This window comes from Pungitius pungitius, chromosome 3 (assembly GCF_949316345.1).
Source record: "Pungitius pungitius chromosome 3, fPunPun2.1, whole genome shotgun sequence".
Classification (NCBI taxonomy): Eukaryota; Metazoa; Chordata; class Actinopteri; order Perciformes; family Gasterosteidae; genus Pungitius; species Pungitius pungitius.
In genome coordinates, this window is record NC_084902.1 from 15,676,708 (window position 1) to 15,701,464 (window position 24,757).

The window sequence follows — 24,757 nt, forward strand, 5'->3', positions numbered from 1 at the left end:
TCGCTTTTTTCATCTGAGGGTCAACAGACTACACGTGTAAATGTCACACATGTGCGGCTGCCGAAAGATATGTTTGTGTTCCTGTGTATCATTTCTGCTTGATAGTGAACACAGTAACACACTACAGTATTTAGTTCCAACACTTTTTGAACATTTTTTTTTTTTAACTTGAGCGACTGGTACAAAAATACTCTTTCAACACAATGTTCATTGCACTTCATTTTTTGGCGGCGTCTCGTTCTAAGGCTTAAACACATCTACAGATTGGTAAGCGTGGGGTCCTGTTTGGTTTTTCTTTGGGGTTGGGGCTGCACGTTTTTTGTGCACATTAGGTAGAATAGATTCGCTCAGAGGCCTCAGTTGTAAGCACCTTGAATGATTCAACAAGTACAGTGATGAAATGGGTTGTTTTCTATCATCAATATTGAAATTACATGGAAAGATAATGTGAAAACATATGTGTAAACCGATGTTGTTTAATGTTCTACACACAATCCTTGTTTACTTTTCTTTTTTTTTAGAAAACAAAATGAACTTGTGTTTGGTTAAAAAGGACCATAATGAATCACTTTGTGACTTTTAAGTCTTTGTGGTTGTCGTTGCAATTTCCCTTGACATGAATTGTCTCTTTGCATTTGATAACCGTCCTTCAACTGTTGTCTACTACTTCAACCGAAATAACAACCATAATAGTCTCAGATTCTCGTGGTGTCTTGAAGACTGCACTCATTGGTGCTTCCTCGTTCCAAAACTCTCTCTCCTTCCTCCTTTTCATTTCTTAACCGGGGTCGAGTAACATCCCAGGTAAAATTAGAGGTAAAGGGTGACATCTGGTCATCTGACTGATAAACAGGCCAACATGAAGCAAATAACTTCCCCAAGATTTCTTATTGGTATTAGGCAGGGGTGTGGACTCGAGTCATGTGACTTGGACTCGAGTCAGACTCGAGTCATGAATTTGATGACTTGAGACTCGACTCGACAAAACGTACAAAGACTTGCAACTCGACTTGGACTTGAACACCGATGACTCGTGACTTGACTTGGACTCGGGCCTTTTGACTCGAGAAGACTTGCTACTTCCCATGAAAACTGGGGGAAAACATTTTCACACCACCGCGCCGCTCTGTTTATCTGCATCTGTCAAAGAAATGTGCGCCACCTGTATGCAGAGAGCGCGCGCTGCCTGAACAACATCCAATCACTGCAGTCCATTTGACCGTATCAACGAGACAGCTCGTTCATGGTTACAAAAATCGGGATTTTTGAACCCGGATTCAGACTCCGATGGAAATCCTCGCCAACATTATGTCAACGTCCGTTTTAAAGTAGTGTAATGAGCTGAGTTAAAGTTATTAGTTAATCAGTTATGCAGATGTTGCATGTGTTCACGTTATGCTCCGTTACCAGCTGTAGTTACGCGAGACAACCCGAGTTTTGGGGGGCGTGTATGCGGAAGTGTTCGTTCGGCGTGGTGACGGCCAACAGTGACCGAAGTTGAGTTGTTTTATATAAATAAATGCAGCGGAGTTGCAAGCCAGTCATCGCCTCCTTATTTACGCTGCAGCATTGGGGTGAGCGTTACAGTACTATAACACAGTCACAGTCCATCCACCGTTACCCTTCCCTTCGTAGTCTAGGTCTGTGAGGCAGCGCACCATCACCCAGGGTTCCCCGTCCCCACTATAATAAAAGGACTCGAAACTAAAATGGTGCGACTTGTGACTCGACTTGAGACTTGTTGGCTGTGACTTGAGACTTGTTGGCTTTGACTTGTGACTCGACTTGGGACTTGCTTCGTCTTTGACTCGACTTGACTCAGGACTCGAGGGCAATGACTTGAGACTAGCTTGTGACTTGCCTAACAGTGACTTGATCCCACCTCTGGTATTAGGTGATAGTGTGCCGTAGGGGGATTCTGTCAATATGTTTATATGTTTTACATTTAAATAAATTGTACCATTTCAAATTATAACAGTTGTCTATGTAAACACCTTTAGCTTGTTTTCTTAAAACCGTGTACACACGTTACCTCTGATTCTCGATCAGCCAACCCTCGAATCCACTGTGAAGGCTTCAGTTGAATCCCATAGAGCCTGGTCTGATTGTAGTGCACCAACAGCAGGCAAGGGCCAGTGAGAAAGGCCCCAGGTTGAAAAGAGAACAAATGAGTGGAAGGCCTTGGGGCTTTGGAGGGCCACGTCGGGAGTTCTGGGTCTACTGAGAGCCTACAGGTGCTTTCCCCTCTCAACACCTAGCCCTCGCTGGTTCAGGGAACCACTCGCATCCCCTCGCCCCGGCCTCATCGGACCGCCTTGTGCTTGCCCCCACAGCAGCCACACCTCTCCCCACACCGCAGGCAGGCGTGCAAAGGCAGGTAGCAGCACATGCAGGGCACAAAGAGCGAAAGGGCCAGGAGGGCCAACCAGCGGGCACAGCAAAGGGGGTGCGGGTGGCCCCCCAACGAGTCATCGCACGAGCAGGGCTCCCAGAACTCTCCCTCAGAGTCCGACATGCAGTGGTAGAGCAGACTCTCTGCACACCACACACAGGTCCACTGGCGCAGACAGTGCAGGGCCGGGTCTGGGGCGTCTCTGCAGCGACCCCGCCCGTTCTCTGAAGCACTGAAAACAGAGCGGCAGTACACGCAGCGTGATGAGCATGACGATGAAGCCTGAGGACATGGACTGTCGTCGTCGGGGGAGACCACCCCCGCGTCTCCCCCGCCGCCGGCCCCTCCTCCTCTCTTACGAGTCCGCGACCGGGGAGTGGCCAGTGAGGTGTGGATGCAGCAGGGAGAGGGGGATCCTTTGCACGTCTCTGGGGGAGAGCCGGCAGCCGAGGACGAGCAGGAAACCGCGTTGGGCATGGACACACATGTGGGCGAGGACAAGGACAGTCTCCGGGAAGCTTTACTGTCCAGGCTCACAGTCACGTCGCAGCCTGCCGTCCCCACTCCCGCCAGGTCCTTCTCAAAGCGAACCACGCACAGCTCTGACTTGTCCTGCAGACTCCCTCCACCGCTGACGACTACACCCCCGGTCAACCCGCCAACCATAGTCCGGGTAGCCCCCGCCCGTCGATAGTCCTCATAACCTCGAGAGCCCCACAGGTCTTTGCAAGGATCCACACTGCGTAGGTCCCCTTCCTCCAGCAGGGAAATGGTAGGGGAGAGGGGGGAAAGAGGAGATGAGGCTCGTTGACCCACAGGAGGACTGGGTGGAGCAGGAGGTGGGGGCGGGGGCGCCGGCGGATTCAACACAGCCGTCATTTGCGAGAGCTGGTGCTGTCCTGGCCTGGTGTGGATCTGTGGAGAGGGTATAGAATTACAGAGTTAGTCAGGAACAGTGTGCTCTGTGGAAGCAGTTACAGGGGGTTTCATCTCTAGCATGTGTTGAATAGAATTGGAAATGATAGCGTGATAGATATAAGTGTCTAAATGGAACATTAACTGAGAAATGTAACACGTGTCTGTTCCTTTGATCATCTTATCATCACAACAAAGCACCAATGGTGGACTCGGAGCGGCAGGTGTGTACCTGAGCAGGCGTCTGAGTTGTCACAGCACGGCTGGATCCAAAGCTAAATTCTTCTGACCGTACGAAGCATGTAGACGACGACTCGCTGGTCACTATGGTGACGGGTTTGGGAAGCATCTCCTTTCTGCTGTTGGATGACGACTCACTTCCTGTATGAGACTGGCAGAGGCTACATGTCATCCCACAAGTCAAGAAGCACCAAGAACTGCATAGGCCCCAAGTAAACAAGCCACTTCTAGACAAGAAATGCTCAACCGACAAACTGCTCGGATACTCACAGCTTGTCCATCATCCTCAGTGTCGGCTTCTTCTGGTGTGGAGGACGAGGGGGATTCAGAGCCTTGATAACAACATTAGAGAGGATTTAGGCTTTTCCATTTGGAACTCAACTTGTGAAAGTTCTCATATGTCACTCATGTATCTCTACCTCTGTCGAGCTTGTCTAAGACAAGTTTCAGCCCTTTCTCAAAAGAGATGGCATCGGCAGGGCTCTGGAACGTAAGGCCAAACTTTCGATCTTCTACTCGCCAGTGATGGAAGATGGGGTTCACCTTATTGTACACTAGCCCCCTTTGCACCGCACACTCCAACACCGGCTAGAGACACAAATGACAATCGCAGCAGCATAAGAAGTTAGTTCACCAACCAAGTTGTATCCTTTCCTCAATTGATGGCCACACATTACAGAATCTTCGGTCTTCAGGTGGCATTGAGGAGCAACGCGGCACCAAAGACAGCCATAACACACGCACACACTCACTGCTCGATCTCGCAGCCGTTCTCCACGTATGATGTATTCTCTCCGCCCCCTGCCTTCATGACTCCGCCCTTTACATATCACCACATGACTGAGGCCGCCACCTCCAAGGGGCACCCAACCGCCACTGGAGTCATCACGTGTCATCACCACTGCACGAACACGCACACTGCCAGGGAAGCCAAGAGAGTGAGGAGAGGCCCAGGCTGATTAAACAATGCAACATAGGCTATACTGTACACACAAACACACCCAAATACACGCAGACATGCACTGATACGCACATTCATTCATTCATTCACTGATGAAGTATACACAAAAATGCAGTACTAGTTTGTGAGTAGTAACAGTGTTAGCTCTGTTAATTCAAGGCTGAAAGATGAAATTCGCTAATAAAAGAGAGGATTGACAGTTTGGTCTGAATATTGGTGTTCTAACATGTAACAGCTCTAAGGCCTATCGTACAGTAGCCTTACATCCAGGGCAGTATTTACTGGTCTACTATCAGGTGACTAAGGGAAATATATAATATATATTTGAATTAGCATGCGGTGAGGGTAAAAGAAATCAAGAAATATTTGTTTACGGTTATTTGGCATGATTTATGCACGTCTGAAGTTAAGCAGTGTAATTCTGACTATTTCATTTTAGGACTGACTATGGCTGCATACACTGAGAATAAAAAAGTAGGCCCATACTGAGCAAATTCATCCAGCCAGCATTGAAGTGCAGAGAGATGTCCAAATGGGAGGAGGGAGGAAGAATGAGTGTTTCCCAGATAGATGTATCAATGAACGCACCCATTCGCCATCAGAGGCCCCGGCATTCTTGCAAAAGGAAGCTCTGCCTTCACCGACCGGCTGCTGAGGTGCATGTAATGCATTCACCGACGCGTCTTTTTGTTCATTGAAAATCACACTGAATTTTTAAGGGTTGCAATTGTTTTTCCCAGACGCTCTTTTTCTTCATTCCCGCCCCTGCTGCACGAAATCATTAACACACGCCGATCATTTTTTGTTATAGTTTTTTGTGAATGGTGTAGCGCGAGACATCGCGCTGCGCGTTAGTTGTTTCACTGGAATATGTATAAGGCCTAAATACAATGCAATCGCGTGTGAAAGGGGGAAGAAAAAGGGAACGAGTGGGTGAGAGGATGGAAACGGGAGATGGGGGGAGGGGGCCGATTAGAAAAGGGAAGGAGGAGAGGAGGGGTGAGGATGAGGGAGAGCAAGCGAGCGAGCGAGAAAAAAAAATCACATTTCATTCATAAAGTTTGGCTTTAAAAAATCATAATGAAACCCCGAGACACGTTGATAAAAATCACAACGCCTCCATCCCTCCCCCGTTGTACTGTAGCCATTTCTTGAATGACGAGATCCTGGCTCCAAACTCGCCATATTTCGCTTTCCCCCCCATATATTTTACACATTGACTTATTTTGTGACTGTTTTAACCAATCGCTGACCACGCATTTAGTTCTGAATTGTTGCATAGCTTCTTTTTTTTGTTCCTAATATGTTTTGATGGTAAAAAGAAATAGCGTTTAGAATGTGTGCCAGTCGTTTAAAACCACAGGTCCACACGTAGGTGGGCAAACATTTATCACATATTGTCATGGATATGTCGGAAATGGGTGTATGCTGTTGATTCAAGACTACGTAATGGTGTTTTTATTCTCGGCAGCCTGCTAAAGAAGAGCAACGATTTTGATAACGTTGCATGATGCTGGATTGGTGTAACACTGATGGCGGTGGCGTTCTTTCTATCCGTTTTGGCGGATTGCTGAATATATATGTGCAATGTTGAAAATGAAAATGTAAGGACTTACTCGCCCTCCATGGCTCGGTGTTGCCCGCCGCTTGCAGCAGCCCACCCCAGGGTCTCCTCTCTCTCTCTCTTTATCCTCCTTTCAGGAAACACTCACAGGCTCACTCACATTCTCTCTCTATCTGCTCTCATTTTCCTAATCTTTCTCTCTCTTTCTCTCTCTCTTCCTCTCGCCCTCTCTCGCCACCTTGATGTCGTTTCGGTGTATCAGGATAGGCTTGAGGTTGCAGCAGCCATTTTCCGCTGGCAGCATCCTCCCTCTCCCTCCCTCCCTCCCTCCCTCCTCTCTCTCTGTCTCTCTCCTCTCTATCTCTCTCTCTCTCGTGCTTTCTCTCTCCCTGCCCTTTGCCAACACATCCGGACTAACCACGATAGGCTTTAGGGTTTATCCATGCCATAATTGAAAATGAAAAAGAGTAACGGAGCAAAAAATATCCATAGGGCAACATAAAATATAGGTGAATTAAAATGTAAGTTGCCCTTATTTGCACTTTTCCCGCACTTGTGTTTCCTAATCACGAAAGTTATGAATGTGGTTTATTTAATCCTCTATTTTGTTAACCCAAGCCCAAAGCGGAAAAATGACAAACAAGTGCACCATAGGATCCTAGCGTTGGAGGAGCTGGCAGCAGTGAGTGGTTCAGCACCATGGACAGCGATACCTATTCTGAAGAGGCGACATCTTCGAAGATTGGCTTGGGGCTTGTTTGGGCTTGCCAAATTATTGCCTATTTACCTATTTAAATAAACCTGTACAGTCCTAATACAACTCTTTCCATTCTTCAACATCCACGTATTTCAGCAACGAGTGCAGCCTTAATAACACGATTACACATGCACAGACGGACAGGCAGACGCATAGATGTACTCTATTAATCCCACATTGGGAAATGATCATGTTAAAGCAACAGGATATCAACTGCAACAGTGAGTTGGTTAGGTGACGGTGGCTCAGTGGTAGAGCAACGTGTGCTTCAATCAGAGGACTGGCGAGCCCAGGTTCCCCCGGCCCATGTCGATGGGTCCCGGGGGAAGACATTTAACCCAAAGTCGCTCCTGTAGCAGTTTGTGAATGTTGTACACATTTTAGTTAGTCTAGAAAGGCCCAAAAAATGTTAACAAGTCCATTTACTAAATGACAAATAAAAGTGATAACTTAAGCAATAACTTAGCTTACTTTGACCCCACGTGTTTCATCAATGTCTATAATGATGGTGAAAATGACTTAAGTGAGTTTTTGAAAGTCAAATGTTTAACCAAATGTATAGTAACCAATTTGACTTCAACACAAACAGCACAATAAAGTTACGTGGGTGTTGTAGTTGCGTGTAAACACATCTTTTTCATCATGAAAGAAGAGGCCTACAGCAAAGGAAACCACACAGGGGCCATTACGGACAGTAGGTACCACTGCACCATACGAATTATTCATTCACATTTGCATGAAGTCCCAGGGATGAAACAGGTGTAGGTGAGTTGACTTCTTCATATGTATCATAGATTATAAAAGCATAACACAATTATCATGTATGTAAAAAACTACTGATAATGTATCAAATATGTCACAACATTTGTCACCTTTTATTCTTGTGCACAATAATATATGCACTAATCAAACAGCTGGGGTGACGTTACCAAAATGAGACTATACGGTGGAAACTATCCTGATGATGATGTTGAGAGCTCCCAGCAAACAGCTGAAGAAACTGCCATCACTATGCAAGAGTTCACAGCAGCATGTTGCACTTCCATGGAGGAAAACACAATCAAGAAACACAATGACATTATTAAATTCCTAAAACCAACAATGACACCAATGGAATCACTTGCATACAAGAACCAGATGTAACAGCACCTACATCACACAACTTATTGTTTGAAGGGATACATGTCGCTCAACCATTACTCAGCTTGTGGCAGACATCCCACCTCCAAGCCGGAAACTCAAAAGAGGTGTGCGGGATATCTGGACCGGTGGATGGATCAGGAACTTTCTGGAAAGATATGGAGGTCTTGCTTTCTGCTCACACAACATGCGCTCAGACCACGGGTGGAATGAGGAGCTTGTTGAAATCTGAGCGAACCAATTCTACAGTGTCCAAGACAGCCCGGTTCGGAGTGGAAAGCTTCTTGTCATTCTGTAGTCCAGTCAGAAGGAGAAAGCTTTTGCCACTTGGGGGGCTGGACTAGGGCTTAGATGTCAGCTTGTACTGTATAGTGATCATCACAGAAGGGTGGTAGTACTTGAACGTGCCAAGCACTGGGCTCAGATTCCGATGACAGGGAGTATATCTATCCACCTATATGATGTCATTCTCCGGAGGGTTTGCTATAAGTAGTTAGCTCATCGTATGGCACAAAAATAGGGTGGTCATCAAGGTAGTAGAAGACTGGTGGAGTCATTGTGACAACGTAGATGTCATTAGCCATAGAGGCCCTGTGGCAATATGTTGTATATAGAAACCAACAGAGGCTGTGCACGCAGTGAACCTTTACTGAAGGGGGACATTACAGAAGCCAGGGTCAGATCCATGGACCTTAAAAGGCATTAACCATAAAAGAATCCTTCTTCTTCATCTCTTTGAAAAACAACCGTGGGTGCAGGGGAGACGGAAGGGCCTCTCGTGCTTAAGATGGATACGATTGCAAAGATGGACAGCTTTGCTTCTCCAGTCAAACCCACTGCAGGAGAAGCAGACTTCTTTAGATCAACCTTTATTGTGTCGGGAATTCAGTGGAGCCCCAGAAACCTCTTCCAACATGTCCACGGTCAGCTTCCTTCAAAAGAGTCGTTTGCCTCTCATGGCACAATGGAGATGTTTAATGACATTGGGGTTTATGATAAGTGTCAACTTGGCCAGTATTACAAGTACAAGAACCATCAACTGAAGGGCACACATGTCATTTTCCAGTTTTAGATGCTAACCTTTCCAGCCTGCAACATTGCATCTGTGTCCTTGAGATTGGAAAATTCTGACCACCACAGGTGCATGCGCTCTGACTCTGCATTTTTAGAGCACGCCATGGAGTCGCTGCCCATTGCCTTCTGTGGTCTTTGAAATATCTCATCTTATTCTTATTCACAAAAGGAATTAGGGGCTTGTCCATGATGTTCTTGTTGGTTTGATTTGACTATTTCCATACGGAGGTGTGGGTTCTGTTCTCAAATGCCATGGGCCCGCCATGGTAAGTACAAGCACTTTTAGATCACGCTATCGTTTTTTGGGTGGTTATGATTTAATCTACGTTTTTTCATCAATTACAAGTAAGATTTGGCCTTTGTTCATAGCTAATTTGTCATGGAGTTCAGCGATTCCCACAATACTGCTAGGCTTTGGAGGTTTCTAGGATTTAGGAGTGGGGCGTTCACAATTTTCCAGACTCACAACTCCCTGATGCCGTCGTGGAACAAAGGAACAGGAAAATCCTCACCCCAACTTAAAAGCTGAAGCTAGCCGAGGCAGCTGGCAGAAAGAGTGGCCGAGAGCAAGTGCTACTGTGGAGAGGCTTTTGAAAACATGTGCCCAGAACAGGTGTCCCGCATGTACACAAACGGCTGCTTAACAGGACACCACCCGAGGCCTATGCAGGTATAAGCAAAGTCCTGGGACATAACACTACCAAATGTACTAATCACAGTGGGTTACAGATTACACTTCTAGCCATCTAAATTTAAATCGGCTCGGCTCTCTTTTTAACATTATTTTTAAACCATTCTTAAACTCAGGAAGCACCATGAGAGCCAGAGACGATTCTCAAATGATATCAGACATTCAAAAGATGTTCGGTAAGTGGCTTGCATTCTGTAGATTACTCAGTTCCTTGCTTATGTGGAAAGACAGAGCTGAACTGTGGGGAGGGAAAAAAGTCATTAAAACAATTAAAATAAGTTTATTTTCTGAATTGTTTATTGCAGACAAATATTTGCATTGAAATACCAACTGGATCACAAATCATTATGGTTTAAGGGCATTACCACTTAGAAAACACACAAAACAATGGAAATTCTGTTACTTGATAAGATCCAAGGCAAGGTCAATAGAGTTCTGCGAGATTTACTGTAGACTAAATTAACTTTGTATAGAAAGAATTTACTTGAATTTTGCTGAAAAATATTCTGTGTCCGATAGTTTTGTGCGACACTGACAGGCAACGAAACAGGGAGGTGATTGCAAAGTTCTTTCTAGTAGAAGTCAAAGGCCCAGGGGTTTTAAATGTGCGAGCGGGACTTGGTTAGGCCATAACACATAAAAAGCTCAGTTTTGATGTTATCTTGGATGAAATAACAAACTGCAACATTGAAACCCCTTGGATGTCTTCACTAAAAAGGTACATATGCAGAAATTTCTGACTTTTGCTGAATTGCTGTTTTGTTCCCCGTCTTTTAAAAAAAATGAAAGAAAACTTCCACGGAAAGAGCTGCAGATTAAGTGGAATATAAGAGAAATAAATGTTGATTGCTTTTGAGGTATGAGCAACAAACCAACCACTCTGCAGCCTGTTAAGTCGTATTCCTCAAGGGAACAGCATTTGAGCTGACTGGACATACACTGAATTGGCGGTCGGTGTGTCTGTGTGTGTTCCTGGGGGCGGATTACACAATCATTTCCAACTGTCGTGCATATTCGATGACCTGTTGTGCCAGCTCCGTAGATGGGATGGTTACCTCTTCTGTCCGCTGCTGCTGACTGGTGAAAGAGTATTGGCCGTCTGGGCTCAAACTCCATCCTCTCTGAGAAGAAATAAACAATAAGCTTTGGCTGTTGAGCAATTTAATTATAGATCTTAAAGAATCTAGTGTTGGAACAAATTATAGAGGTGGTTTTGAATTAGGTTTGGACTGGTTTATACTTTTAAAATTACATGGGTTTTAACATTTGGGCATTCTAAGGCCCATGTTTTTATATCTGCTGTAAACAAACTAACGCAAACCAAGTATGGAGAACCAACTCCCTTCCATTTTATTCAGACTACTTAAAAATATTTCAAGTAGTATTTTTTTTTTATATCTGCATACTAGTGACATTTGGCATTAAATATAATTGTTTCACGGACAAATATACAAACCTTCTTGGCGTAATCTGTCATCTTTTTGGGTGAACTGAAGAAAAGCACACGGGTGGCCTCACTGAACTGGATCTGCTCATATGCTTTTTCTATGCAACCTGCGATCTCATCACTGCAATTGAAAAGGTTGCAGATTTAGGTGAAGTGTTTCTTTAAAAGACAATACCATCTTAATACTTGGTCATTTTCACCAGCTGATTACATAGCAACCTAGATGAAACAAAGTAAATAAATAATGCAGTGGTCAACCTGATAATTAAAAATAGTCATTTCCTTTGCAGTCAATTTACTATGCTGTTTTTACACACACACACAAGTTTACCATATTGATTCTTACCGAATTGTGTCAAGCAGGATATCTATAAAAAAGGTGTAGCTTTCAGCAGGGATGTTGCCTTTGGCAAGAAACACCTTGTTGTAACTTCCTTCCATCAAGTACTGAAACGGCCAAGAGGGGATATAAAACATCATTGTTATTTACTTGTTTTTACCCAATATTTATATAATATTAATTTGTATTTTCACCATTCTTTTTTAAATGCATTATAGAGGCATGTCTGCCAGTAGCAGTCAACCCTGGCAAGCTAAAAATGAAATTGAAAGACCGAAATCTCCAGCAAACTGTACAAAGAATTACAGTGTTGAGGAGACAACGGCAAAGAAGATAAACGTGATCATTTGCAGAAATTCATTTAGCAATTAAAGAACACATTGTGTAGCTTGCTAATTAAACAATGGAAAAATATTCCATTGGGTACAAATTACTAAGTAGACACAAAAATATCAATGTTTTACAAAAGGGCAATATTAAAACATAAAATGAGTGCTTTGTGAGGGCGTAATGGCAGCACCTGCTCTAAGGAGACTGGGTGTCTGATGTACACATTGGCCTGAATATCTCGTGCATTCAGTCTCTCGAGTTCTGTGTGAAACTCAGATACACGGTTCTGTGAGAGCAGGAAGAGCAGGTTCAGTCCGAGTAACTGATGCATGTAGGCAGCTTCAGGAAGTTCCTCCCTGAATTACAAATAGGGAAGGAAAGAATAATGTTAGAATAGCCAGCAAGTAATATGTAGCACTACTACACACAAAACATATATATATTGTTTTTTTATTTAAAAAGTGACATTACTTGTAATCAAAGTAGTAACATTTTAGCTGGGCCATGTATCTCTCAAAAGATGGAATGTCCTTCTTTAGTATACTCCACAAAGCGCCAATCTCAAGGACATCACCTGGAACACAGACAGAGATTATCCCTCATTAAGGATATCATCTTGATAGTTGTAATACTAGTTTAATGAAAGCAAATCCATGATTAATATGAAGGGTTTCAGCCTGACATGCTGCCTTTACTCACGGGCTAAAATGAGCTGCTGCTTAGTGAGCGCAGACCCGGTGGTAGGTAGGAAGTTCAGCTCCAGTAACGAAACCTGCAAAAGAACTTTGATGTAATTTTCTTTCAAATTATTTATTGGTAGTTACTACCTACACACCCCTACATTTTGTAACAGTTTCCGAGACATTTCTTCCTAGTTGGACTAGATACAGGTTACTCAAACAAACTGAGTAATGGATTATAATTATATAAATTAAACTGAACCTGAAATTAAAATATTAAAGTCAGCCCCACCAACTCCAGCTGCAACATGCAAGTGATACAACGCTACTCATTAATGTATAACAAGTAAAACCCATTAATATGGTCTATGCGATTCTGAAATGGGCCTGATTCCAAATTCGGGAATTTTACGTCATTATAGCGTTTTATTCTTATATTTAATATCTGAATATTTGTTCCTCCTGTCCTTTACAACTGTATCAAATGTCAGTTACTTCTGCGACGGCCTGGGTTTAATGGGAAAACTCAATTTAGCCGGGAACATAATCATTGTTTCAGAGGAATAGTATACGGATGATGGAGAATTAAAAGTTAACGTCGTCTGAATCATCTGTCGTTCATGAGTTTATCTTGTTTTTCAGTTCCAGGTTAAAACTAATTGAATTAGTCATCGGTGCGTTAGCGTTAGCAATAATCACCGTGTCCTGTCATAAGAGAAATCATAGTGGGATTAACGTTATATATTCCCCTTCGCTAACGTAACTACCGACAAATAGTTAACTAATTTAATTAAATTTCAACCGTTTCAAAGGGAATATTGTACTGCACTAAGTTAGGTGTCTATAGTGTAACGTTACCTAAGAGATTCTATACACAACGTTAGCATTGCTATCCTAAGTTAGCAGGCATAGCTACATATGCTAACAGCGCTGAGGCTTCTAAATAGGCAGTGTCCCGGATTCGACTGGTAATAAAAAAAGAAAGACAGACGCAGCAATACGCGACTCTACCTTAAGTTTGCTTAGAAGTTCTCCACATTTACTCAGGTTCGGATTTTTCTTGTTCCACTCTGCTTTGAGTGTTTCATACAGCCCTGCAGTCTCTTTCAACGCCATGGTGATTCTGCAAAATATACGACACCGGCCACCGTAATACGTTAAATAACTGTCGTAAAGTGCTCTCGTTGCCATGGACAGTTTTCCCTTCAGAGGCATACGGTGGATCAAGATGGCGGCATTCGGAAGTGAACGGTGGTTGAATGATCTACCAAACCATGCTATTTTCCAAAAAATACGAGAGAACTTGGATCGTGAACCCAAGGGCAACGAAAGAGGGGTCGCTAAAAACCTCACTTTTTGTTTGGGCGGGGACTTGTTCGTCTGGGACGACTCCGACCGCGTGTTTTACACGACCAACTTGCGACATCTAAACGCGGATGAGAGTTTCAGCAATGTAAGCGGGAAACACCAAACCTTGCTGTGTATCAACCCACCTCGCTTCGAGCTGTGCCAGGTGTTACTCAGCCCGACTCAGCACCACGTCGCGCTGGTCGGGCTGCGGGGCGTCTCTGTGCTGGAGCTCCCGCAGCGGTGGGGGAAGAGGTCCGAGTTTGAGGGCGGACGGAGCGAGATCAACTGCAAGACCATCCCGGTGGCGGAGCGCTTCTTCACCAGCTCGCCGTCTGTCATTCTGCGGCAGGCGGCTTGGTACCCCGGCGAGACCGACGAACCCCACCTGGTGCTGCTCACATCCGACAACACCGTCAGGTTTTACGGCTTGAAGTCGCCCCAGACGCCGGCCAAAGTGCTGTCAGTGTCGCAGTCGGAAGATGACACCAGTGGCCACCCTCCCGTGCGCTCCTACGCAGCATCTCTGGGCGAGATCGCAGTGGCGTTTGACTTCGGGTCCATTTCGGCCTCACCTCGGCACCTGGCTGCGCAGTTCTCCAAAGACCAGCTGGTCTACCCTCTTTACATCCTCTACGAAAACGGGGAGACCTACGTGAGCTACACGAGCCAGGCGAAGGGTGTGAGTCTAACTAAACCCACGGGACCGCTCCCAATGTATCCCGCTGCCGAGGACAACTATGGCTACGATGCTTGTGCCATTCTCTGCCTGCCATGCGTGCCCAGCATCTTGGTCATCGCCACGGAGACGGGCACGCTGTACCACTGTGTGGTGCTGGAGTCTGAAGAAGAGGAGGAGACCCGGGCGGTGGAAAAGTGGATCCGCGGGGCGCAGGCGGTGCCGGCTCTCTACGTGTTTGAGTGTGTGGAGCTGGAGCTCACGCTCAAAGTAGCCACAGGGGAGGATGAGGACCCTCAGGACTTTGATTTCACCTGTCCCATCCGACTGCACCGAGACCCCCTTTGCCAGCAGAGGTATCACTGTACCCACGAGGCAGGAGTGCACAGTGTGGGGCTGATCTGGGTCAACAAGCTGCAGAAGTTCCTCCAGTCAGGTGAGGAGGACATGGACAATCTCCAAGAGCTGGCAGCTGAGAAGCGCTGTATTGTAGAGCACATTCTTTGCACCAGACCCCTTCAGTCTAGTCAGTCGGCTCCGGTTCTTGGCTTTGTGATTGTGTCCGACCTCTCCCTGGGCGCCACCATGATCTGCATCACCAGCGCCTACGAGTGCATCCTGTTGCCCCTGCTGAGCTCTATTCGGCCCCCTTCCCCTCCCCTGCTCTGCACGCACCCGGGTCCAGGCTCTGGCAGCTCGCCTCTGCGCGGGCTGGCCGACGACTCTTTTGAGCAGCACATCCGCAACATCCTGGCGCGTAGCTCCACCAATCCTCTGGTACTCAAGGCCGGGGACAAGGACAAGTCCCCGCCACCTCCGGAGTGTCTGCAGCTCCTCAGCAGAGCCACACAGGTCTTCCGTGAGGAGTACATTCTGAAGCAGGACATGGCCCGCGAAGAGATGCAGAGAAGGGTGAAACTTCTGACCAGCCAGAAGAACAAGCAGCTGGAAGAGTTGACTCTGTGCAGGGAGGAGAGGAAGAGTCTGAGGGAGGCAGCGGAGAGGTTGGCCGACAAATACGAAGATGCAAAGTATTGCCAGGAAACCATTATGAGCAAGGTTAAAAAAGTGCTGGGCAACCTGCAAAGTCGACTACCCATACTGTCAAACAGCGAAAAGGATATGAAGAAGGAGGTGCAGACCATTAGCGATCAACTGAGGCACCTTGACAACTGCATCAAACAGGTGAACATGAAGATGGACTACCAGAAGACCCAAGTGGACAAGGATGTGCCTGCAGCCAGGACGAAGGTCTCCCTCAATGCCCAACAGAAGAAGGTTGTCCAGGATGTCCTCCGGGAGCAGGGACAGCAAATTGGTGACATGATGAAGCAGATCAAAGATATTAAAAGCCACTTCAGTTTCTAAGAGCATCAGAAAGGGGTAAACTAATGTACTGCTAACAATTGGGGGAAATAATTAAATTGTTCGTGTGACTACTGTTTTGAAATCTGCCCGTTTGTGACATTCAATGAAGCATTGAGTGCTTTAGTCATGACTCAATGTGCCATGAGTGGAAGATATTTTATATACACTTGTATAACTTTACTTTGTTGTTTGTCTCTTGAAAGGGATATATAAGGATCCTCAATAACATTGAGCATATTTCACACATGTGTTTCTATACGTTAGGGTTTGAGTCAGCTATTTGGTCGGCGCAGAAAATGCCATCAATAGGCACAAAAAAATAGATTATTTTTTTATTTTTTTTTAGCTTTCCAACATTGTTTGCTCTGCTCACTTGGGTAATAAAATGTAAAGTTCTCTAACTGTTTACTCTTTTGTGACCCATATCGACCATTACTTGATGTACACCTGAATCAAAAACGATTGACTGAATAAGAATATACAGAAGCAAAGATGGGGAGGTTAAAGGATACTTTTTTTACATTTTCTATAGTTAATCTAAATGCAATATTCACATTTTTATATGTAAGTGGGAATTTACTGTGTTATTATCTCCTACTTCATCCCGACTATAGAGAAAGCTCTTCCTAAAGCATCTGCAGGAATAATTGGTGGTCCAAATCCATCTTAAATCCAGCTAATATGGAGCTGGAGCTGCTGACTTAAATATAGTTACGGTATGTGCAAAAGAAGAACACAGTATTTTGTCCCCCCACCTCATGGATCACTTCAAAGGGCTGGTACTGACGGGATGGACAATTATAGCCGCCATTACTGCAGTACTACTGTACATAGTTTGGATCCTGTCTCGAAAAAAATGCATTTGCGTGCCTCCAATCTGGCATCGACAGGCAGACACGACATGTGTACACTTTCGGAGTGAGGTTGCCATGACTCCTGTATCCACCAGATGTCCCCCCCTGTCCAGATTGGTTGCCCTCGGTTTTTCATTCCACTGCAGGTTTGCGAGGAGTAAGGAATTCCCCCATGTCAACACTGAGTGACGTACACGGAGACCCCGCTTTTGTTGAGTAACCCTCACTGTCGGGTCTGATGCTGGTGGGGGAAAAGGGGGGTCCGCCCCCCCCCTGTTATTGCTGTAGCTTGATTGGAGCAGGCAGGGATTGTTCAAACTGCTTTGGGGATGTTTTTTTAAATCTATTTTAAATACCAGCATTTGTATCAATAAGCTGATAAGGACCCAACATAATTTCTCTTCTAGTCAATACACTTTTCTGTCACCTCACTTGACGTTTTTCCACATATCGACCCCCTCTTTCTGCCTCACACAAATACACGGAGAGGGTGCGGCGTGCTGCAGGTCTCACTCAGGAATTCACCAAATAGGGGGATGTTGTTAAAGTCTTTCATAAAGGTACAGTGTCTAGATCCTGTGTATGAGCCTGAGGAAACTTAGCGGACCCTAGGAAAGGAGATATTAATAACTCTTGGGCCGACCCACCACATTCTTCACATGTGAGTCACTGTAAGCCAGCGAGCAGGGAGGAAAGGGCTGCCTTGCCTGTTTCTCATTTGTGTATCTTTCCATGGAGGAGTGGAACAGGGAGGCCACCCCCTTCTTGTACGATCCTTGAATGCCTCATGCGAAACACACACAGCTCTACACTAGGCCCGTCGTTTTTTTTAGTGTACGCAGGTTGAGATCAAAAGCACACACGGGGCGTGCTAGTGAACTGAACGTAGAGGTAAACATGGTCGAAAGGGAGCGGACTGTTGAACTGAGTGAGAGGCACAGAAAAGGCTGCAGATGGTGGGAATGAGAGGGCAGAGAGCCTCGGAAAATGGTGGTATGGGGACTTGGCAGGGGAGACAGTGACTCACTGTTTATCCGTCACTGAGCGACCAGTGAGCCCGATAGAACAGCAAATGTTGTAAAAGAAAAGAGCCAAACGATGCACTCAACCCATTTGTGTGCCGTACTTTACTGTGGACATTTTAAGAAATACATTTTTGCTAACTTTATCAAGCTTTGTCCATGTTTTTACATATAAAAAAGGTCACAAAAGAGACAAAACACAGTCATGGAATTTTATTTGGTTACAATAATAGTTGACATAAGAACATTTGGTGGAGCTGAGTACAGTAGTCAGTAATATATCAATCAAAGGTCAGTCAATAGTTAATCTCATTTTGTCATGTTCTTTTATACAACTAATGTCTAGCTCCAGCACATATGAAGCAGCAACCGTTACAAAAATAATGTAAAAAGTTTATGCACAAAATTGTGACCTGTAAAGCCTTGAAAGTGAAATGCATTCAGGTTATTCCACTTGTGCTGCCAGTTTGAGTTGAAAATACTATTTAAAAAAAATCATTTTCAGGTGTGGCCATTGTCTCTGGAATGATCAGACCTCAAAATGTTATGACCAAAAAATGATTTAAACTTTTAATACTGTAATAATCTAGTCACTAGAGAAATGTTTTATTTTTTAAGTCTTATATACAGAGTAGTTTGCTCTGTATACTTTCAAATATATGTTGAATACTAATCACTTAGGGGGTGACAGCCATTAATTGCTTCTGCAAGGCAAACACAAGTTTTTTAAAACTTATCATAAAAAGCTAACTTTGAGGAGCCAAAGGGAAGAAGCAACCAGACCAGTGACTTCTTAATACTTAATATTTTGCAGTCAGCCTCTAAGGATTGGCGAAGCATTAATACAGTATGTTCCATTGTGCAAGAAAAAAAAAATCAGTCTCAGAGGAGAAGTTACAGAAAAACATTTTGACTTTGGCCTGGTGGGGGGGTGGGAGGGGGGCAGGACAGCCAACGGAGAAGAGTCTCCCTCAGCTCCAGGGACTCCGTCACATGTCTATGCGTCAGAGCCCTTCTGCCTGCGTTTGGAGGGCGGGATCAGACGTGTGGGAAGCTCAGGAGGCAGACCATGGCCCTCTAGCTTGACCTCAATCAGGTGGCTGGCCAGAGCAAATTCTTCATCATCCAGCATGCCGTCGTGGTCCACATCCGACAGCTTCCAGATGCGGCCCAGCACCGAGTTGGGCAGGCGCGAGCTCTCCATCCAGTCCTTAGCCTTGTTGCCGCTCAGCTTTCCCTCGTTGGGAGCGAGGTTGTAGAAGATCTCGTCGTATTTGGGCTTGTCTTTGGTCACCACCCAATCTTCCTCCTCCTCGCATCCCTCTCCGTTCTCCTGCAAAAAGGGGTCGCCCTCTCCGAATGGTCCGGCGCGGGTCCCAATGAAGGCTCCGCCCTGCACACCTGGTTGATCGCCTGCCTCCAGCTCCTCCTGGCGCAGGAGGGGCATCAGTTTGGAGATGTCCGCCGACAGCAGCTCATCCAAGGCCGTCATCAGGTTAGGCTTCAAGGTTTTGAACTTGTTGAAATCATGGGCCATCAGTTGCTCCTTCAAAAAGGGAAGGATTCAAATGTGTGTGGTACACTTCAAGTTTCATTTAAACATAACTGACCTGACATAACAGTCTTTGCATGATTGCCTCCCAGATGTTGCCGCTAGCGATTAAAAACAAAAACAGACTCACCTGCATTTTAGTACAATCGGGGAAGTCGCCAGCAGAAATGTTGTGCTGCAGCTGGATCTTAGAGAAAATGACCGGCAGCTGGTAGATCAGATTCTTCTTTTTATTGTCCTTTCTGAAGACAGAAGGCATCTCCGCCTTCAGATAGCTGATGATGTGGGCATGGACCTGGGATCGAGAAAAGCACAGCACACATACCAAGGAGTCAACACAACTTTTAACACGCATTTAGTGAGCACACGTTCACACCGACAACAACCCACCCTGACGAGGCGCGCCCTCTTGACCAGATCGTTGAGTTTGCGCAGAGCCGCATTGCGAGGGAGGTTTTGGATGTCGGCGAACAGGTCCTCCTCCTCCAGCTCAAACAGCTTCCGGTTGTCTGTAACCATCAGCGGCTCGGACCAGAAGGAGCCGATGTAGACCCGCAGCACCTCCGGGGTGCCAAACACCTTCCCCAGGGACCACATGAGTGCGCCGTACACTCTCATCAGCTGCTGGGTGCCCACCATGTCGGCCTTGTTGAGCACCACGCGCAGCTTGTCCTCGTTGCCCTTCAGGGCACCGATGGCCTCGGAGAACTCGTCGGAGATCTCCAGTTTATGGGCATCAAACAGCAGGATGATGCGGTCCACGCGCTCGGCGAACCAGCGCAGCACAGCTGGGAAGTCGTAGCCTGTTGTGGTGGAAGGAGGTTGATAGACCAATATATTCAGAAAGCTACACAGTCTGCTTGTAGCAGAAAGCGAAAAGAGGGGGGGAGGGGGGGGGGGGGGGGGGTCAGGAGAGGGGAGAAGGTCTACACAGACACAAACCCTTCACGCCTCTAATAGCCGTCCAACCCAGCCGTACGCCATTCAACACGGACCACGTCCAGTGACAGGACATCACTAAGTCCATTCACTACTGTGCTAAAGTACAATTTATGTGCTTGGACCTTACTTATATTATTTTACAATATACTTCTACACAGCAATTCTGAATGAAATATTGTACCGTTTGCTTCATTAGATTCAGACCAGTGACAAAAAAGTTGCATGAACAATGGTCATGTTCAACAATGTTACTTCAGTAACATTTTGAATGCAGGACTTTACCTTTAACAAAAGAGTATTTCTACATTGTGGAATAGCTTCATCTTTTCAAAAACAATGTCCCAGTTACTCTGAATGACTCTCATTTCGCTCTGAAACATCAAAACATTATTATAATCCAGAAAAAATAGGATTTTTTAAATATTTTTCTGCACTGCTGTTGTTTGAGTACAACAAACAACATTCCATTCATCTCTGTTGTATTTTCATTGGAGGCAAAAAAACAAACAACCTAATTGATCATTTAAAAAATATGTTTTTTACAACTTGGATGCACACTGAGCCTTTTTAAGTAATTAGTTGGTCATGCAGGGGGACTTGAGTTATAATGGGTTACTTAAAGCGTGAATGAAAAGTTTATAAATAAACTACTGTGGGATGATGATGATGATAGTTATTTTGAAATGGTACATTCCTCCAGATGTGTTGACAGAATCTTTGTCTGTACCGTCTCTGCTCCTGATTAGGATTTCTTTCTGCTCAGGGTCCTGCTGAGGAGTGTCCCCGCCCCGCTGCCAAGTGTTATGGCGACCGAGTGAACTGGTCCCATGGGTTAGCCAGGCGTGCCAAAGTCATGAGTTTGTGAGCCGATGGTCACGGATGTTCGTCTCTGCAGGCCCCCCCCCGTTCCCTCTCCTCACCTTTGCACTTTCTCTCACCTCGGCTCACTCTCTGCTTTGCACCGGACAGGATCCCCGGCGTGTCGATGATGCTGATGCTCTCCAGGACCTGGTTGGGAATCTGGGCGCACTGGAACCTGTTATTTTCAAGTCACATAAACGATGTGAAGTTCACAGAGGTCAGTTTTTGTTTGGAATCAGAGCAGGAGAGAATCTCAATCATGCGACAAATGGTTAACGCTTATCAAAGAGGCCCATGTGATCCGAGTTGCAGATTGGAAGCTGCCCCGCACCCCCACCCCCAGCCCTCCGTCAGCGGCCCATTGTGTTTAAGCAGGCCTCTCATTGCTGCGGGCTTCCTGAAGGAAAATGACCACTTGTGCCAGAATCAAACAATAAGGGCCGCTAACGATGTGAGGCTTAGAACAACAACACCACTTCCTGCGACTCATGAGTTTAACGAGCTCACCGGTCCCTGAACAGGAAGTCAAAGCAAATGGGGGGGGGGGGGTCGCAAATACATTCACAAACACACTGCAGCGGGAGAGACGGACTCTGAAAAACTGGCAGTATGGTTTTTGCTCGATAGCCCCATGGATAGCAGGCCTGTATGTTCACTTCCATGTCCACACTTCTGACAGCTAGCGGCACTTTACTGTGAACCGTGTGACTTCTTTCTTGGTTTACATCAGAGGGAAAACACACACACAAATCTGGCAGCCCAGACACTAAACGGAAGAAGACAAAATGACTTCAGTGTTGAGCTTTGCTCTCACAGGTTCTACTGGGCCTCACAAAGTCTTTGACTTCATCTATTTGTCTTTGCACCGTGGAGCCCTCTGACCTCGTCTTTGAACTTGGATCCATTGCCGTTCCTGTCTGCCTACATCAGCTTTCATCACTCTCTCTGGCGATATTGCTCCGTTTCTCCATTTTTCCACAAATAAGGCAAGTGGCTCCCTGCTTTGAAATTTGGCACAAGGACTTGACATTCCAAAGAGCTAAACAACTTTCTGTTATCTGCCCTGCCCCCCCCCCCCCCCCCCCCTTCTTACATTCGCTTACATAGTTTGTTCATTTGGTGCTGATAACCGTCTGGCTCCCTCAGTCAGGAACCCCTCCACAACACACTGAATAATACGCTGCTCTCACCTGTTGAGAAATGTGTTTCCAAAGGGGTTGAGTTTGCGGAAAGGCTTGTTGGGGTCTACGATGAGGGCGTTCCCGGGGATGACTCCCTCCACCTCCCCATGCATGATGGCAGTGAAGCAGTCGGTGGTGGGTTCGGGTCCCACCCTGCTCCCAGGAATATCTTGCTCCAGTAGATACCTGTCACACACACACACACACACATATTCGGCTTGTGATTATTTCATTATTGGTTCCTATACAAACTTTAGCGATCCCACCTTTTGATCAGGGAAAAAAATGTTTGATGCAGAGCTGTGAAGTCTCACTTGATAAACGTTGTCTTTCCGGTGGAGTACTGTCCCACCACCAGCACCATAGGCTTATTATCAAAGTCTGCATCCTCCAGACTGAGAGAGTGGAAGTCGTGGAACCCGTAATACTCCTCCAGAGGCAGCAGCTTCTTCCGGTACAAGGACTTGAGCCCCTCGGTTACAGTGCGGATCACCTCTGGCGTCTTTTTCACATTCTTTCTCCCCCAGCGGGACATTTTGATTGATTAACGAGAAGACAGGGAGCTCCTTACAAAAACCAATGTCACAATGTGGCTGATGTTTGGAGCTTTATTTCCTTGGAAAACCTTCAGGTGTTTCCTGTATTTATGTGGACCGTGCTCACTCGTCCTCGAAACCTCCTGTGCTGACACGGAGAGGGACCACAGGACCGATGTCTCGTTTGAAGCTTGACTCTCCCCCTTTGAGCCCCTGGAACATACAGACAGAACAGAAGACAAGCAAAGTCAATCCAAAAGAAACGGAAGAGAAGTGTCTTTGTGTTCTTGGAGATCTAAGCTCGCCACAACCACAACCTCGAGTAGGGATGTGGACTCTGGAGTAAGAGCAAGCCAAACCAAGGACTCTGCCAAGCATTGGGAGTGAAGGACTGGAAAGAGCTGGTGTGCACACTGGAAAACTTGCAAACCCAACCTTGCGTAAGGGTTTGCACAGCTCCTTTTAATTCAGTGAAATGAGTAAGACATTCCATTTAGGAAGTTCCTCTTGCTGGAACATGAACTACGTGAATGACTTAATTGTTCGATTGAATAAAAAATTATATATATATAAATCTACAAAAAGACTGTATTAGGAATTAAGGGCACAAGTCGTTAATAGAAGCAGGTGAGACAGTCAGCTGATGTTATCTCTTCTATCGAGAGATTCTTTCTTGTAAATCTCATTTGAAAAAGACGTCACCAGACCAGCGTGGAAAGACTTTTGGTTAAAATGGCGAGGCCTGGAAATCTACATTAGACACATTAAATGGGATTTGCCCGGCATTACACAGGAAAAGTACTAGGCCAGCCTGCCGTAAAAGTTTCTTAACAGGGTTTCCGAGAGAGTCAAAAGGTTTGGTTTAGGCTCTGGGATCAGTTTCTAAAGTGTTAGGATAGTGGAAAAAAGCGTGTGGTTTTGCACAGCACACAAATTTGAGACAAGAAGTGACATGCAGGAGAACCGAGTATAATAAGGAGTCGCACTTTGATATCTAAATGAAGCCATGTACGAAGCCAACCAAGCACACTACGGAAAATTGGAAAGTTTGCACTTTAATGAAGTCTTTATTGAACTATTTTCTTAGTTGTAACCAGCGGGTCTCACTTTCCACAACGTGTTTTGTAATCTGGTTGTACTTGAATAAAAGTTAAAACACATGATCACTATAGCCATGTTGAAAGTACGAAAAGGAGTATTTACCAGGTTATTATGGAGAATTCACAGACTGCTCCGAACGCCTCGATGCTTTCTCTCTCTCTCTCTCTGCAGTCTTGCCCTCTGGAAAATATTTGGACTCGAGACACTCTTGGAGGAGCTGCTGCTACATTTATGGGTGTTCTTCAGACAGCGAATAGGAACCCTGCGTGGAGCGTCAACGCAGCTGGATTACAGAAGATCGTTCTTCTCAGAGGTTTAATGCATTTCAGACGAGCTTCAGATCTGGCGAGGTTCCCTCCTCGGCTTGCTGAAAGAGCACAAGGCAAACAGTATGACACGAGGGCGAACCACACGCAGGCAGATTTTCCTCTCCCCTTGCTTGCTTCTCAACGTTTGAATGCACCTCCTCTTTGGGGATGCCTGGCAACACTGTGGGCAGCACTAACCCTGTGCTGAGGGCAGGGATGAGCGGTGGTCAGAGGTTGATGATGACTTGGGGGAGGAGGGGTCGAGGGGGTTGTGAATACATCATTTGGGTGGTCTTTTTTTTATTTTTTAAACATGACAAAATGTTAAGTCTTGCATATTTTGAATGATGAAGACATCCTCGTGCTGCACCCTTACAATTGTAGCTTCTAACTCCAGTGTTTTTCAATAGTTAGCTTTTTTTTTTTTTTACTTAACTCACTGTGAAATGTCATGAGATGTGACAGTTTTTCCCCT

The 24,757-nt window shown here is 45.6% G+C and overlaps 4 protein-coding genes across 5 annotated transcripts; 1 reads left to right on the forward strand and 3 right to left on the reverse strand.

Moving 5' to 3' along the window:
* Positions 1–2,036: 2,036 nt before the first annotated feature.
* spred3 (sprouty related EVH1 domain containing 3) lies at positions 2,037–6,400 on the reverse strand. Its single transcript, XM_037464180.2, has 6 exons — positions 6,125–6,400; positions 4,300–4,465; positions 3,967–4,135; positions 3,818–3,879; positions 3,540–3,698; positions 2,037–3,307 (listed from the first exon to the last, which is right to left on the reverse strand). The coding sequence occupies exons 1-6, from the start codon at positions 6,133–6,135 to the stop codon at positions 2,303–2,305; spliced, it is 1,572 nt and encodes a 523-aa protein (XP_037320077.2). The 5' UTR covers positions 6,136–6,400; the 3' UTR covers positions 2,037–2,302.
* Positions 6,401–10,009: 3,609 nt separating this feature from the next.
* psmd8 (proteasome 26S subunit, non-ATPase 8) lies at positions 10,010–13,746 on the reverse strand. Its single transcript, XM_037465610.2, has 7 exons — positions 13,543–13,746; positions 12,551–12,623; positions 12,323–12,425; positions 12,042–12,207; positions 11,528–11,628; positions 11,191–11,302; positions 10,010–10,855 (listed from the first exon to the last, which is right to left on the reverse strand). The coding sequence occupies exons 1-7, from the start codon at positions 13,744–13,746 to the stop codon at positions 10,718–10,720; spliced, it is 897 nt and encodes a 298-aa protein (XP_037321507.1). The 3' UTR covers positions 10,010–10,717.
* On the forward strand, positions 13,721–16,343 carry nup88 (nucleoporin 88). The gene has a single exon (XM_037465597.2). The coding sequence runs from the start codon at positions 13,721–13,723 to the stop codon at positions 15,923–15,925; it is 2,205 nt and encodes a 734-aa protein (XP_037321494.2). The 3' UTR covers positions 15,926–16,343.
* Positions 16,344–17,999: 1,656 nt separating this feature from the next.
* ehd2b (EH-domain containing 2b) lies at positions 18,000–24,431 on the reverse strand. 2 transcript variants are annotated; one of them, XM_037457400.2, is made up of 7 exons: positions 24,077–24,431; positions 22,652–23,086; positions 22,347–22,523; positions 21,216–21,331; positions 19,744–20,156; positions 19,484–19,648; positions 18,000–19,347 (listed from the first exon to the last, which is right to left on the reverse strand). In XM_037457400.2, the coding sequence occupies exons 2-7, from the start codon at positions 22,870–22,872 to the stop codon at positions 18,799–18,801; spliced, it is 1,641 nt and encodes a 546-aa protein (XP_037313297.1). In that variant the 5' UTR covers positions 22,873–23,086; positions 24,077–24,431; the 3' UTR covers positions 18,000–18,798. The 2 variants fall into 2 exon arrangements, with proteins under 2 accessions (XP_037313297.1, XP_037313306.1); XM_037457409.2 differs by having other exon boundaries at positions 21,234–21,331; positions 24,077–24,430.
* Between the last annotated feature and the right edge of the window lie 326 nt (positions 24,432–24,757).